This window comes from Astatotilapia calliptera, chromosome 7, assembly GCF_900246225.1.
Source record: "Astatotilapia calliptera chromosome 7, fAstCal1.2, whole genome shotgun sequence".
Classification (NCBI taxonomy): domain Eukaryota; kingdom Metazoa; phylum Chordata; class Actinopteri; order Cichliformes; family Cichlidae; genus Astatotilapia; species Astatotilapia calliptera.
The window spans coordinates 59,224,706-59,241,947 of record NC_039308.1 but is presented as its reverse complement, the minus strand read 5'-3'; the positions used below and the strand labels follow the sequence as shown (position 1 = coordinate 59,241,947).

Sequence of the window (17,242 nt, the reverse complement as noted above, 5' to 3'; positions counted from 1 at the left end):
CCCCCTAACACTAAGGTTTTATTGGAACAAGCATTTACATCAGCCTCTACATCGGCTTTATTGGATCTAAGAGCTCTTACATCATGCGAAATACGTGCTCATCCGCCAGTTTTCTTTTGCTCATGCTTTACTGACCACTTTTTGTTTCGTTTGATTAACCGTTTCTTCAGACAAGACTATAAAAAATTTACAAAGGGGAAAAATCAGGTCACTTTGGGTAATGTTTCTCATTTTTGTAAATAATTAGATGACGAGTCTCCCAAACCCTCAAATTTCTTTAAAATCTAAATCCTGCATTTAAAACAATTAAGACTATATAAAACTATATACACTATACTATAAATAATATAAATATTTATATGAAGTCTTTGGCGAATAGCTGAAATCCGCAAAAACTTCAGACCCCTCTAAAAACGTTTATAGCTGCCTGTTTTAATAGTTCAAACACCAAGTGTACCTTAAATTATCATCCCAATGAAAATAATTAGCCAATATTGTAGATATGCTCTATAAAAAAAATATGCAAATAGTCAAGTAATGATTTGGAGTTACGTTCCTCAGAAAAATCGGCGAACACTGAACCGTGACTAGGCGGGGGTCGACTGTATACTGAAACTTTTTTGGACTTCATCGCCCTGTTTCTCTGTTTTCTGTTTTATCATTAACTGTATTGTTTTTTATTGTAGCCTCAGGGTTTATATTTTTAAGATAATGTTTGGTAGAGTAATAAAATCAGATTCTGTTAGAGAGCAAGCCCGTCGCTCATAAACGGTACTCCTAATAAATTAAAGCGGCAGCATTTCTTTTTTACCTTTTTCATCCTTTTTCTTTTTAAACGTAACAGCTGCTCTATCAGTCCTGCTAGTAAGTTACTAATACCAGTGGGTTTTGTGTATGTGTGTGAGTGTGTGTGAGAAACAGCCCTCACCTATTCCTAAAGCTGTGTCTCAGTATGACTCTCCAGTAGCTCTATTGACTGGCTCTCTGCTCCTCTGGTCCAGTCTCAGTTGCTCCTTTCATTTACACAGCCAGCGCACAGCGGCCCTGCTCCGGGGAGAGCCGCTGAAACAAGACTTCATCAATTCCAGATGAAACACCAACATTTCCTCCCATTACACCAAAGCACCGCTCCTGTTCACTCTCCACGATCTCTCACTGCTCTGCTCTCGCTGTGTGTAATGAGGAATGGGACCGCGTGTGCGCATGTGTGAGTGTGTGTGCATTTATGTGTTTTGTGTGTGTTTGTGTGTAATGAGGAATGGGAGCGTGTGAGTGTACGGCGGAGGCAGGGAAAGTTGGGGCAGTGCTGAGGGGATTGGTCTGGGGAGCAGGTGTGTTTGTTTGATGTCTTCCTGTGGAGAGAGAAAAGAGAAGGGAGGGAGAGAGATTTTCAGCAAAGACTTTCTCCCCTCAAACCCCATCTCTCTCTTTCTCCCCTCTTGCCTCCTACACATGAGTGCAATAAGGCAGAACTCCTTTTCTCTCTCTCAAGGAATTCAACAATTCAAAGTCTGACCCAGAGCCCAAATTTTAATTCACATTTGCTCTATTGTTAAAACCAACAATTCGGTGCATGTTTTACAGCGCTTACATTTTCATATATAAAATACTCTGCACTCTTACACAAGCTTCTCATTTTCTTTACCTAGTCTTCAGGAACAGTTCTCCAGGTTTCTTGAAGCGCTTCTTTGGATATTAGCTGCCGTTTGTTCCCTTCTCGATCATCATATTTCCACACTGCTTCAATAATGTAGAGGCCCGGACTCTGGGGAGCCTAATCTATGACTGATAGTGATCCATTGTGTGTTTTTCTATCCAGTTATGCTTTTACTGCACTGGCAGTGTGTCTGGAATTATTGTCATACTGAAAAATGAAGCCATTGTCAGTCAGATGCTTTCCAGATGGTATTGCGTGTTGGATCAAAATCCGACAGTACTTCTGCGTTCATGATTCAGTCAGTTTTAACAAGATCCCAAACCCCACTGGCTGAACTGCAACGTCTATGCTGTGCCTCACCGTACTTCTCTTCTTGCCAACTTGAACCCAAAACTTCAAATTTGGATTCATCACTCTGTAAGACCTGTTGCCACTGATTTTCACTCCAGGCCTTGTGTAATTTGTCATACCTCAACATTTTCTGTTTCCCTTTCTTAAGAAAGGCTTCTTGACAGCCACCCTTCCACTTGACCATTTTGGATGAGGCTTCTGCAAACAGGAGGAGCCGATGCAGAAAAAAGTATCCAAAAAAAACCCCTATAGAAACCCTGGAGAATTACTGCTTAAGACCACCTAGGAATTACAAGAAACTCTGGCAAAAAAAACGCAAAATATGAAGGAATGAGCTTACACCTCTATTTAGTCACACACTCCATTTAGGATATATTTATATATTTAGGGATGTCTGTGGTGAAAAAGTAAGCTTTAATTAGTACTCCAGCTAGTTCAACAGTCTCCAGAAGTAAGTCCTTAATTCAGTAATGCTTTTAGAAAATAAGCATTGGTACATTGTCATGATCCTCTGCGTTCTCATGTCAGAATATTGCCTGTTTTAGTTTTTGTCTATTTGCATGAAGTTCTTGTTGATCTGAAACACTGCAAATCATGGTACACTATAACTGAAGAAAAATCCAAATGTTGACCAGTGATAAGCTGTAATTTAATCCTAATTTAAATTGAGAACCATTAAAGAAAGATTTTATCTTTTATTTTAACTTTTAAACATACTTTTTGCCACGGTTGCACTGCGGGCAGTATAACAGTTATATTAACAGTTGTTTCCATTTACAGTGATGACTTTTATAAATGAGCGAGCTGTAGCCGCTCAGTCTGTGCTCACTTAATGTCTTTCTCAGTTTCTGTTTGTTCACAGTGCTCAAAATATCTGCTCCTTGCTATTGTCGGGATGGGGCCACGTAGCCTTTAAGACAGCAGATGGAGACAGCTAGTCTGTCCCTCTCCCTCTCACAATCATAGCTGTTGTGCTGCTGAAAATGCCTTTAACATGTTTTTAAGAAATTCTTCCAAAATGAAGTCACTGCTGTTTCAAAAGCAGAGCAAATGAAGGAAGCAGGAGCTCTCCTCCCTCTCTCCCTACCTAACCGATTTACTGGTATGGACCTGCACTGCCCTGGAACAAATAGTGTCAGACATACTGGCCTCACTGAGCCTCAGTGTAGTGGAAAAGTGAAGCAACAAGCCTGGCCACAAGGGGAGGATGTGCTATAGGAGGGCAGCGGCTGATACGGAGGGAGAAATGGGCAGCTGGGGGAAGAGGGAAGAGTAGGGCTTCTTGTTTGTTTAATATCTTTATCTTAATCTCTGCCCTCGGGACACAAAGGCGAATTCATCCGGAAAACTGGATTATCTCACTTAGATGACTCAAACACACATAGTCCTGCACTCTATGTGGGTGTGTTTGTCAGTGTGTGTAAGTAAGCGTGGGAGAGGGAAAGAGGTGCATGTGGGTGAGTGCTTATTTATTTAGGGGTTACGTGTCCTGTTTTCTTTAAGTCACCGGGTTTTCACACTCGGGGTTATTCCTCTAACAGCTTTTCGAGCCGTCGATTTGGCTGCACCTTGTGTTTTCTAACAATCTGACTGCTCTGTGAAACTTGGTGCCGAAAGTTCAGATCATATCCGAGTTGGACTTACAGATAGTACAAAATCATCTTTAAAGCCACTACCGGAAGAAAGCCAAGACTTTAAAACTAGGCACGATTATCATTTGTTTAGAGTCACTCCACTGATTAAAGTTCAGCTATTAATCTCAAGGAGTACTGCTGACCCTAAGAAAGCAGTTGGTCAATGTCTTCTTGATGGAGCTTTCTAAAGTCTGAGAAAATATCCTTGATATCATCAGTTAGTATCAGCTGGATTTGGGCCTTAGGTTTAAGCACAAAGCCTGCATTATAAATTGGAGGCAAGGCAAATACGCTTGAGCACTCTCTAAACAAATCGGCATCATGAGTCTTTCAGGCATGCAGTCTGTTCTGCTGTTGTGATGGCATTTGAATGTCATCACTTCGGTTATTAGCAAAGTTAATAATGAGAGATATTAGATATTATGAAGTAAGATGACTGCGTAATTGTTTGGCAGATTTCTCTAACCTATATATAGTTTTGTCAAATTCAATATTAAGCTTCTTAATGTTTCATGGAAACCATGCATTGTGTAGAGTCCACAAACTTATTGAGGAGCTCGGGTAGCTGGTATAATGTGGCAGCTGAGAGCACATTATATGCTGTATTTAGTCAAAGCATGCATGCCAGAAAACCTCTGTGGAAAGTAGACAGACTGATCAATCTTCTGATTGCTTACTTTTAGTGGAAAACATTTGTGAGACGGTAAAAAGCTTGCTAATTGAAGTTTTGTTTTGAATCTAGCAGCCATTAGAGGAGCTCCATCTTAAACTCTTGTCCAAGTCATTTAATCCAGGTAATTGGAAATCTAGCTCAGTTGCTAAAGATGGTGAGATTCCTCTCTCGTCCTTAATCTAATAAAATGGTTCCTATCTTGATTATGAAATTCTCATAATATGTAAACTCCTATAAGTGTGTGATAGGAAGGCTGCAGAGCTCATGGTGTTCATACGGGAGGCTTAAAGATAGTTTCATGTAGGCTGCTTCTTCATTATTGTTTAGTTATTATCTTGAGTTAATGTCTGAGATAATAAGTAGCCCAAATAGGATAACACTGAGCTTGACACTATATTTAAAGCATTTTTGCTTTTACGTACATACTGCATGTATCTCCCCATGTGTGTTTAACAGCTAAATTATTCATACTTCCCTTTGCTTTTGATTTAATTGGCCCTCTTTCCATATTTGCCATGATGCCACCTGCTACCCTTGTCCTTCCTCTGGCTCCTTTTCCCCCGCTCACCACCTGACTTTGCTCCCAACTTGACCCTAATTGATTGTAATGAGTATAAGCTCTTATACTTTTCTCCCACCATCTCATCGTCTCTGCCTTCTTCCTGTTTCATTTATTATTTGTGCGTAGCGGTGTGGGAGACATGGATTCCTTCTGTTTCCATGTGAGTAGCAAGCACTTGCAGAAGCCCATATTAGTGGGGACATGCCCAGCAGGTTGTGAAAGGCCCCAAGTGTTGTACGACTAATACTGTGCCACTTTTGAAAAAGACTCACAGTGTCTACTTGATTATATTTCCTTGGTTAGAATCCAATGACAGGATTAGGGATGGGTTATTTTCTCAAACACTTTCCAATTCCTTGTGCCTCTTTTCATTTCCAGAACCGCTGTTAATGAATGACCCTACATGAAGTCACTGCTAATTCAAAGCAACTGCCATTTTTCTTTGCTTTGGAATGCCAATATGATTGAACACCATGTCAAGACCAACTATCAATCTGCACCTTCATAATCAGCACTAAAGGGATTGAGCAATATATACTATAACACACGCAAACACATAGCGCATACATGCACAGCACATGCAAGCCCACGCTCATGTACATATTAGTGTGCTGCAGCATTTGCATCGGGTGTTAGAGTTATGGGGGTCTTTTAACATTGTAACGAATGAGCTTTGACACCCCAGAGATGACAAAGTGCAGGGTTGTTTATAGTAGAAGGCCCTTGCACTCTGTTGATACCATACCATTTACATGCATGACAATGTACCAACGTGTGAGAGCCATATCCGTGCCGTACTATATGTTATGCATGTTATAGCTCTTGTATAAAGTCCAAGTCCTTGCGCCTGCAAACCAAGCAGCCACTAAAACAAAGGTCAAAATAATAATAACCTTCATCTCCATCCGTGGCGGAAGATTCCCCCTCCTTTAATGTACGTGGATAGACACCATATATGTAAATTGTTAGTCTGACTGATGTTAAGGTGGCATTTACATTAAAGTCCAAGTGATCATTGGGGTTTTAAATGACAGGTCGATATAGCTGAGAGCTTTCAGCCTTAGTTTCAACCCAACATTGATCCATTGACTTATGGATTCATGGGAACACTGATGATAGCCCACAGAGAATGTGGTAATGACAAATAGTCCAAACGCACACACAGACACACGCACACACAAAGCGGCAGTTTTAGGTGACCTCTGAGCATCATCAAGGTCAGCCCATTAGGTCAGACAGGACATCTGGGGTGAGATGTTGTGGTGTCAGGCACTATGACATCGACTTGTCTGTCAGATGTCTAATCCCCATCATGTTATCTGTTCCCACAATATGCTGAGCACTTGTTGGCTGTTTTTCCTTCCTTCTGCTGTCCGCTTCATCCCAGAACAGGATGCGGAGGCCATATCTGGCAAGTAGAGTAGTTAACGGGTAACTGTTGTATTTATGTGAGGAATAAATTCACAATGCAAAACAATTCACACACATCCTCCTGGCTAAGCCCCTGACTCTGTGTACTCTCTGCATAATTTGAAGGTCTGTGGTGAAACTACAAATGCTTTTTTGCAAGAGATCAGACTGGGACTTTTACATTTTCTTTTGTGTGTAGAATGGTAATATACATGCAAAAGCTTCTAAAATAAGCTATTTAAAAAATCCTGTCTAGCTTTACAGGTAAAAGTGTATGATGTGAGTCTTTGAAATTGTATTATTTTTGCAGCTTTCTTTGCCTCAGAGTTGAACCAGTGGTCAGTAGAGAACCAGAATTGTGGGTGATGGCAGGTTGATGTCAGGGTCCTGCTCTCAACACTCATATTTACAGCAACACACTTGTCTGTACCCATATATAGGTTACAGCATTGGCCCTTGTGAGAGGGGGTGAGATCGATAAATCTGAACGAGATGCGTGCATTTATACCCTCCCCTATTACAAACACACACGCACGTACATTACCTTATGCATTGAGATACACACACACACATCGGCACTCACAGTCAGTCACCCACCCTTCCCCCTGTCTTCACCTGTCTGTGGAGGTAAACACATGCATTTAAATCAGTTGTGGGGTGCCGTGGTAACAAAGACAAATGATGTTGTATGTAATATTTTTCTATTAACATAAAGTAATATAAAGTGAAGGGCAGTGGTGTATGGAGGGAGTTAGGGGCTAATGTCCCGTATCAGATGTGGACAATGTCAGGGCTGCATACTGAGCAGTCTGTGTCCTTCTCTCCTGCTGTGTGTGTGTGTGTGTGTGTGTGTGTGTGTGTGTGTGTGTGTGTGTGTGTGTGTGTGTGTGTGTGTGTGTGTGTGTCCGTCCTGCTCTTTCAGAGGGCTAGAAGCCGGTGACACACCACACTGTATTATTCCCACTGTCTTATTAACCCCTCTGCCCTCACCCCTCTTTCCTCACTCTGTTTTTTTCACACTCTCAGATGAACTGGATGTATATCTAAAACAAACTTGAGCTCTTGAGCTTCACCTCTCCTCTCCTGTCATGGCCACACGCCTCACATTTGTCTAGGAATAAGACATCAGAGTTTCTCTTCCGTTTGCTTACTTGCAGAAACAAAAATAAATCTGTAACAATTACCTAAAATCTTGAAAGCTGCCTTTCATTTCTTGTTCTTGTCAGGATAAAGGTGTGACACACGAGGCCGGTGAAGCTGAGGAAAGAAAAAAGAGTAACAGGCAGCTGAGTAAGAAAAGTCAGACCAAAAGAAAAAAAAAAAAGTAATTGATTTTACTTGTACTTTTAAATACTTTAACTAAAAAATAAAAAAATGCACAAATTAAGCAACTGACAAACCAAATCACAACTTTTCCCCTGTAACTCATAATGCATGCTTGACCACAACAGCTGATCTTTATATTACTGCCAGTAGTGAACAGCCTTCTGTAGGAATGCAATTCATGTCTTTGTAATGTGAGGAAGAGAGGTGTGCGACATCTTTATGCGTGTGAGATGAAGGATTCTACCTCCACGTACCGGTGATGAATGCAGTACACATTTAGACTGACAGCCACAACACTGACAACTGATCTAATATTCATCTGCCGCTACACACTGCCACAGCATTGCTCCAACGCTACTTGTTAGCGAGTTCACCCTATATTGGCATCCTTATTTTGGAGCATCCGCGCCTGTATTTGTGGTGTGCGTTTTTTCCGCGTTATTATCCGTCTCATGCTGTGGGATAGACGGGAATAGAGAGCTGGTCCAGTTGAGCCTAGCTGGCGTATGGATTGGATCCACTGTAATCTACTGTAAGACACTGCTATCTCTGAGAGACTCGCAGAACGCCAACTCAGCCCTTATTCTCACACACACAAACACACACTCGTGCACATGTTCCCCTAATGCAGGGGGATTTCAGGGGAAGTAAGTGAATAGTTTCAGGTCACCAGCTAGATTCCAGTATCAGGATGCTGCGTCAGCGGGGAAACAGCAGTGAGGATGTGATCAGAGCAGCCTACACTGTCCTTAACTCTGCAGACTGTCCCCGCACTGATTCCCACACACAAAAACATGCACAGAGGAACACCAGATGCCATGAAGCATAATGTGTTTCCCACATATACCTGCGTTTATCATTACTGATACCATCATCATACACACAGTACACACAGATGTTAGGTAATTATTGGCCTGATCTCCACTCATCAGTAGGGAGCCTCTCTGAGTGGGTTGCTACATCAAAAGTAGAGCGATATCTGTTTCAGGGTTTTCCCAGCCTTTGTTGAGCAGCAGTGTCTGGATCAAACATGAATATTCATTCATCAGACTGAGGAGATGTTGGCACAGGGAAGGAAAAATGTCTAGAGGGCTCATTCTTTATCGTTCTCTTTCTGTATCGCAGACTCTCTCTCTTGCTTCTCTCCTCACATCTAATACTTCAAGGACGGCAGTTAATTTAAGATCTATTATAAATGATTAATTCAATATTTATGAATATTTTAAAATCCCTATTAAATTACTTTGTATCTGTTTAGCATTACATCTTTCCGGATTTTTTTGTGCGTGTATATTCTCTCAAAGAGACAAAACTGTTACTATTACTATACTCTTTCATCCTCTGAGATGCCTCATGCGAGATGTATTTTGCCTTTGATGTGCTTCACGATTAAACCAATGTTATTTCTACCATCATCCTGCAGTGGATACATGGTTTGTGTATGTGTGTGCGCGCACACAGGGATGCCTCTGTGACTGCCTGTGTGTGAGTTTGCTCCACCGACTGTTGGTGTTAAGAGATAAGAGTGGAGGAAAGTCTCCTTTCTTCCACTTTCAGGACCATTACCTTTCATTCCAATCACAGAGGAGAGCCCAGGGGAAAAGGAGGGGGAGATGGCTGGGATGTATATAAAACTGCGTCGTGCATGATGCATATGAGAAAAGTAAGATTGGTAACTGGTTCCACCCTGTTCTACCGGTTGCCGTTTTTAAAATAGGTACAGTAATGACCTTTTATTTAATATCTTTCACTTGTTTCAGTTAAAATTATACTACAGGTTAGCGTAGAGTTTAGAAAGCAAACTGCAAATAGCTAATTTGATTGGTCACGATTTATTGATTTTTACGTCCATTATCATTTTATAAAACTTGGAATTGCTTGTCATTTGCTGGCTTTTTAATGCTTGTACATGTTTTCCAAGTTTTTGTTCATCTGGTGAAATTAACATATATTCATGCGCAGCTAAATACTTTAAGAATGAGCTTATAAAATTATATATTTGATCTTTTAGGATAGTTTAATGTGTTTAAACAGCTCGCACATCTTTACCTCTCACATTAGAAACACAGATACAGAGTGTGTTTTAAAGGAAATATGAAAATGTAAAAAAAAATATATATATAGGAAAATAGGAAAGATAATGCCCAAAAAAATTGAATTTTCTCTCTGGTCCAAAATGGTTGAGGAGTTATGGTAACGGCAAAGCAGATTTTTCTGTTTGTGTTCTGACAGCAGTACCTCATGAATAGTTTGATCTACCATAATACACCAAATATGCCCATAAAGCTCGTCTTCTCTTCTTTCTCAGACTGTTTCAATTTTCTCTCTATCACGATTTACGGTCTCTTTTAAAGAGCCCCTGATCAAAAAGGGTTAACGTCCCACTTTGAACACATTCAAGACCAGAACCAGTCTCAGATATACGCACACGTTAATCCTAAAATATTCTTAACTGCACAAATTCTTCAAGTTCGTGTATATTTTCCACAGTAACAGTAATATGCCGAAGAGAAAGACCAGGATTCACTTGCCACACTGGTGATGGTGTAATGACAGATGATGTCATAAAGCAGCAAGAGGAAGTCATTATTACTCCTTCCTCACCTTACCTCTCTTCAAACTGCACTACCATCAAAACAGGAAGTGTGGTTGATCTCAGAGAGGTTGATCAGAATGAGAAATCGATCAGAAGGCTGTAGATCTTGTGGGAGGTTTCGTATTGATCCCTCTACCTCCTCCCACCTTTGTGATTATCTGCAGCATGGATAGTTTACTGATGTCTGGGGGGACACTTGCAGAGGTTTTGTTATCCCAGGTTAAAGCTCAAAATAATCCCTAAATTGTTGTGTTTCATTTATTAACTTTTCAGTTTATTTGATTATTTTTTTTTAAGCTAAAACAAAAAAGGGTTTTGGGTGATTACTTGGTTTTTACACAGATATGAGCAGGAAAACTGTGAGTACAGTAGACCATCCAGGTGGTGTTTTTATTCATAGCTTCTGGTGCTGACTCCACCTTCTGTTACGGTTAAGTGGAAAGTATTAACAAACCCAGAAATACATTTTTAAGTGTAAATGATCGGCTGCTGTTCTCTTTTCTCCTAACGTTCATGTTTTTTTCTGTGGTTTTTCACTTGGTCACTTAGGTTCATCTGCCATCATGTCATTCGCTTAAGTAAGGGTCTGATCTGAATCTGGGATTTGTGTCTGCGGGTGTGGGTGGTGGGGGTTGGGGTTTTGACATCATGTAAGGGTGACATCTGTCATGTGTGACCGTAGGTTGGCCAGGTGACAAAAGTGAAGGCTGATTTACTAAAAGGACAGGAGCATCAGAGTAGAACCTGACCACACATCCTTCACTCTGTCAGAGAGATAAAGCCCCCTCTCTCCATCTCTGAAAGTGAGTGAGGGACAGAGGGTAAGAGAGAGCAGGAAAAAGACACTGAGGCCTTCACCTGTCGACTTTCAGGACAAGTCTAAGCTGTCTCGGTCTGTCTCTATCTTTTTATATCAACATGTACTTTTTAACCATGTCGTCGTCTCTCTTCTTCTTCAGTTTCTCTTTGCAAAAAACACGCACACAGGGATTTATGTGCTTCGTAGATGCTCAGATGTTTGCTTTTAGATGGATTTCAGTTCCTTCCTTTCTTGATCCTCGAGCTCATCTTGAATGTAAGGCTGTGCGCACGTATATGCTATCAATATGCCCTTGTGCTCTAAATATTGTAATCAATAACCATATGATTATCTGTATAGGGAAGGTATAAATGATTTCAAATAGGGTGAGGGTGACTGATGTTTGCTTTTCACAATGAAGTTACTGTCAATAATTAATGCATGTGATTAATCTGTAAACAACTTCACAAGTGAGCAAGAATGAAAAGGGCGTCGTGCTGGTATTGTGTGTGTGGGTGTGTGCTTGAATATGTGCGACCTTGACCCCTTGATTCTCTGTAAGAGAAAAAGCTTTGGAACTTTATTACAGCACTTACATGTTAGCTGGTACACGTGTTGTACCAGCTAACATGGAAATGCATTCAAAAACAATGTCACATGTGTGGCTGGGAGTCAAATTAATATCTTCACAAAGGTACGCAGACTAGAAGAATGAATTACGAGGATTTCCTCCTTAATAAAAGGAAGGAAATTGAAAAGATTTTGAGTATTGGAATATTTCCTGTCGTGTCAGTTGTCATTTGTGTGCTCATGTGTGTTCATTTGCACCTGACAGTAAAACAGGTCAGCGTTTCTCCCATGTGGTCATTAATGGGCTTTGAAATGATCCAGTTTAAAATCTTTTTAAGTAGTTGTTTGGTAGAGAGTGAATGTGCCACTCTATTGTTTTGATTTGCTTGAAGTGGTAACAAATTGTAACTGTGTGTAAGAAAAAGTGTAACTGAAAGGTTGATGCTTTTTATCAGTTATCACGGGATTGTCACACTAATTAACCCTGTCGTGTGAAGGAAAACAGCTGCTGAGAATGAGGGAAACACAGTATAGTAAAACCATATATATCCATGGTACATCAGCTGGTTACTATGTAGCGCTTTTCTACTCTACTGGAGTACTCAGAGTGCTTTATAGCAGCGGTCCCCAACCTTTTTTTGCACCACGGACCGGTTTATGTCCGACAATATTTTCACAGAGCAGCCTTTAAGGTGCCTTGGATAAATACAACAACAACAAAAAAAAAAAACAGTACCGGTACCAAAAAAAAGAAGATTCATTCATAACACAGGAAAAAACCCAGGGAAAACGAGTTAACAATAAAAACGCTTAAAAAAAAAATGCTAAAAACCAATAAAAACACCGAAAACCATGAATTTCTCACCCGAGCTTCAACTCTCGACCACCTGGATTATCTACTCGCGACCCGGTACCAAACGACTCGCGGACCAGTACCGGTCCGTGGCCCGGGGGTTGGCGACCGCTGCTTTCTAGAGCCCCTACAACAATTCACGGCTATTCATACAAGCACTTTTTTTCTAGGCCTAAGTGCTTTCTAAGATTCACACAAATTCATACTCCAATGAATGCATCAGAGAGCAACTTGGTGTTCAGTATCCTGCCAATGTTTTGGCATAGAGCCACCTCCATCCATCCATGCACTCATCCATCCAACCATCTTCTTCCTCTGAGCTAATTCAGGGTCATCGGGGTGCTGGATTCTATTCCAGCTGCCGTTGGGTGAGAGGTGAGGTACACCCTGGACAGGTCGGCAGTGTGTCTGTGTGTGCCAACACAGGGAGACAGACATCCATTCGCACTCACATTCACACCTATGGGCAATTTAGATTCACTAGTTAAACTAACCCCAATTAAGGTAATGTACGCAGACACAGGGCAAACCTGCAATTCGACACAGAAAGGACACAAGCCAGATGGTGGATTCAAACCCTTCTTGCTGTATTATTCAGAATATCAGTTAAATAACTTGCTGATATTTGACGTTCACTGTTTTCTAAACAGAATTTTGCAGACTGACGTCAAGCACTCATGCCCTTACATAAACCTCCTAGGACCTGGCGTCCACATGTGTGGACATCACATTTTTGGTTGTTTAGACCAAAATACTAAATATTGCTCTATAAAGAACCTGATATCCACTTACAAGGACATTGTATTGCCACTGTTCTATCAAAATGTAAAACGAATGTCCTCATATGTGGCTCTAATTTTTCTCAGAAACAAAAATCAAGTAAAAAAAGAAAAATCTGGTAATTCTTTGTTTTTACATTCATCAGGTCCCAATCAGCCCAAATAGCAAAGAGAAATTAAAAATTCATGCCATGAAAGAGTTCGGGTCTTAGGAGGTTAATGTTATAGATGATTGTTAAATTTTGAACTCATTGATATTAACTTCAAATTTTCTGTTTTTTTTTTTGTTTTGACGACTTTGGAGCATTTCAGGCAACTTACTTAGTTTGTCTTCAACAGCATCACTCAGGTGTCACATTCTTGTGTAAATCATCATCTATAGCACCAGTGATGAAAGGGGAAGAGCCTTAATAGACAACACGAATTCAAGGTTCAAGCAAGGGATTCACTGGCCATGAAGCTTAACAAATCTGGGTGGCAGCTCCCATGTGGAACTGCTTTTGGAACTCTAGTAATGTTACTGGTGTTCAGAAACTCTTTGAAATTAAATGCCACCATTGTCACGGACCGTTTGGACTTTTAAACTGTCATACCAACAGAAGAAGGGGAAGTGATGGTATACTGCCCGAGATGCTGGGCTCAAAGCGAGTGTGATTGAAGCAAACTTTTCTAAAGACCATGACATGCTGGGTGAGAAGCAGGCATGTGCTATTACAGGTTGACACATCAAACACGGGCTGTTTTGTGTTGGTACCAAAATACCAGTGTTGTAACGACACTAGCAAAAACATTTAAACAATACCCAGAATCTTCATCCTTGAGTACACACCTTTCTTACTTTCTGCAACTTAGCAAAGTCAAAGAGTAAAATGGGAAAAAGGTTTAGCCATTGAAGGATCCTATGCCCCCCGTGCTTCTCTCTACTCCTTACACACACTCTTTTTCTTCGACTGTGTGTATGTGTGTGTGTACATGAAGGAGAAGCCTATCTTGCCTGCTATCATTTCCTGAATGACCTCTGCTTTCAGCCTATGATGGATTGTATTGCGCTCATAGACATTAATTTTCCTGAACCAGGCAAAAAAAAAAAAAAAAAAGAGCTTTACTCACAGGAAGAGCATGTTAGTACAAGGGTAATTCTATAAAACAACAGCTAAGATACAGCAGAGAGTCAGGCATTATCAACAGCAAGCCTTGGAGACTCTACACATTTCCCTCCTTCATCTCACTAACTCTCACTTTGAGTCTTTGTCTCGCTCAGGCGTTATCAAGTGTATTTGCTTGTGTCAGTAGTTAGTAGCAGGTATTAACATGCACTCTCCTGTGAGCGTGTGTCTGCAGCGTTCAGGTAAGTTGCAGCTGCTGTCTCTGTGGTGCTGTCTTCTCATTAAGGCAGGTAATGAGCTCAGTCACATCCACCTCTGCAGGTCACCCCACGAGAGAGAGAAAGGGATGGAGAGAGGATTAGAAACAACAGAGGAAGTGTTGCAGGAAAGAGGTACTCTGTGTGCGCATGAGGGAGAAAAGGGATGTCTTAATTATTTCACCTGCCTGCTGTTCCACTCGACTGCAGCACCTTTGGGTTACTCCCTGTTTACACTACTGTGCAAGCCTCTGTGCTCCGTGCGCTCCAGGAATTGGATGATGGGAAAGCAGAAGACGAGCTGAGATAATTCAGGATGTAGTCGAAAGGGTTGTGGACGGGGGCGGGGTGGGGACAGAGACAGAATGAGGTTGTTGAAAGCAACACAGGAAAAGGGTTAAAAACAAGCAGGAGAAGGAGAGGGAAGGAGAAGGGAGTGTTAAAGAAGAAAGCAAAGGAGTGGAGGAGTGGGGAATAGAGGGAGTGTGTCTTCCCAGGAGTGAGCAGGCTGTCTTGTCGAGTAGTTCATCATTGTGTCCCCGGTGACTGTGTCTGTGGCCTGGCCCCGCTGTAGCTATAATAAGACATAAATAAGGAACAAGACTGCCTTATCTACTCTGTGGCCCCCATCTCGCTCTCTCTCTTCTTTCCTCTCCTCCTCTTTCTTCTTCTTCTTCTCACACATTTCTGCTGCAGCAGATGTAGAGTGGTGCATTTAAGTAGTGTTTCCCCCAATGTTTACCATTGCTGCTGTCTGATGACCCACAGGCACTCACAACCCTGTGCCCACATATAGATGGACAGGTTTTAGTCTTAACTGTCTTAAATTCTCTAATACAAACAAATTACCCATTAATACTGGTGTCAGACTCAAGCTGCACACCAAAATAAAAACTATCTAAGTAGTTTGGTCATTATTTATAATACACTAAGTGCTCATTCTTAAAAAGGCACCAGAAATATGTAGACAAACGTATGTGGATTTACATAGAGAGGAACAATACATGTCTTGGATACTCTGTCTGATGTTGCTTTCTTTTTGCTAGTTAGTCTGATTATTACTTTATTTCTCTGTGTATTTAGTAGATTTTGTGATTTTGTGAAATGAGTAAAAACATGATGAATTTGGCTGTTCGAGAATGGAAAAAAAAAACACAAGTATACCTTTATTGCTTCCATAGGAAGATAGTAAGTAGCAGCTAGGTGCTGCTAATCAAATGCACTTGATTAACTGATCATCAGTAAGTGTGATCAAGTCTATAAAGGTTCAAGTTAAAATGATTATTCACAAGTGAAAAACATTCAAGACAGCTGCCGGTCTTTTTAGGAGGGGACAATCCAGAAATTTCACCCCAATGAATGATTCCTAGAAAAAAGAGCTACATCTCAGACTCCATATCTCAGTTTGCATGTTTTATTTCATGACAGTAAAGTCAGAAAAAGACTGGGCAAGTATGGCATGTTTGAAAGGGTAGCCAGGAGAAAGCCACTTCTCTCTAAAAAGAATATGGGAGCACAGATTTGGTGTCCAAAGTTACTACAAACTACAAGACTTCTGGAACGATGTCATTTGGAAGGATGAACAAAGTGGAGACGTTTAGCCGAAACACAAAGCACCATGTCTGGGAAAAACCAAACACAGCACACAATCACCTCATATCAAGTATCAAGCACAGCGGTGAAGGGTCCTTTGATTTTACAGTCAAGAAATCAAGGTTTTGCAATGTGCCAGTCAGGACCATATCTCAACCTGATTGAAACACTGTGGTGAGATCTTAAGAGACCTGTGCAAAAACAAATGCCTACAAACCTCAAAGAGTGGGGCAAAATCCCTCCACAACCATAATGGGAGCTGATAAAGCTGCATAGAGTCCTGTGAAAACTTTCTTTGACCGTCACTGTAAACCTAGCTTTGGAACATATCCTCGAGAATAGGTTGAGTGAGTAAGGTTAGTTAGGCCTGATTTAGACTTCTGCGAGAATCTTTGTAGAACTTACGATGTAACTTAGTTAAGTGGCCGACACTGTTGCCGGCATTTATGCTTTTGCTGGTGCATTATGTGTTAATTGCCATGTGATTATGTCCCACTATTTATATGTGGAACATAAATAAATAAAAATGATGGGGCTTTTTCCTTCCTGGGTCCCTGCTCTTTGTTATGGTCATTTTTAATTCAGGCACAGACATATTTTTCTCTCCAGTTTTTCCACTTCTTTTCACATTCCCTCATGTCCATTCTGATAGTTTCAGCAGTCTCCCTCCAGGAATTTGCTGCTGACATTTGTGAGTCCTTTTATTGATGTTATGAATATTATTCCTTATACTGAGATGATGATTGTTTCTCTCACTGATAAAAAGCAAGAACGAGCCAAACCGAATATGCGTCAGGTTATGCTGTAACTTGCAGCGTAGGGTTTCAAAGAGGTTTGCAGGTACAACATAGCCACAGTGTAGATTTCTCGCTGAAGCACAAATCCCCAGTAACATCTCTGACATATTATTCATTACCCACGCCAAGAAAACTCTGTTTTTGGTAACATGTGTGTGTCATTATTATGTCTGCAAACACAGTAGCTCAAAAGGTTTTGTTCATAATCTGTCTTGAAGGTCAACTTAAAGATTTATTGGTTAAATATTAACAGAAAACAGTCTTATATCTTAGAAAGTA

General features: G+C 40.8%; 1 protein-coding gene across 2 annotated transcripts in view; it reads left to right on the top strand.

The window, feature by feature from the left end:
- wwox (WW domain containing oxidoreductase) overlaps positions 1 to 17,242 on the top strand; it is a 137,840-nt gene that overhangs the window by 92,666 nt on the left and 27,932 nt on the right. The window contains exon 9 of one of the 2 annotated variants that reach the window (XM_026176193.1): positions 14,638 to 14,842. The exons of the other annotated variant lie outside the window; for it this stretch is intronic. Coding sequence (XP_026031978.1) covers positions 14,638 to 14,727 — 90 coding nt within the window. The 3' untranslated portion in view covers positions 14,728 to 14,842. Of the gene's footprint in view, positions 1 to 14,637; positions 14,843 to 17,242 lie in introns of those variants that run through there. 2 annotated transcript variants of the gene reach the window in all.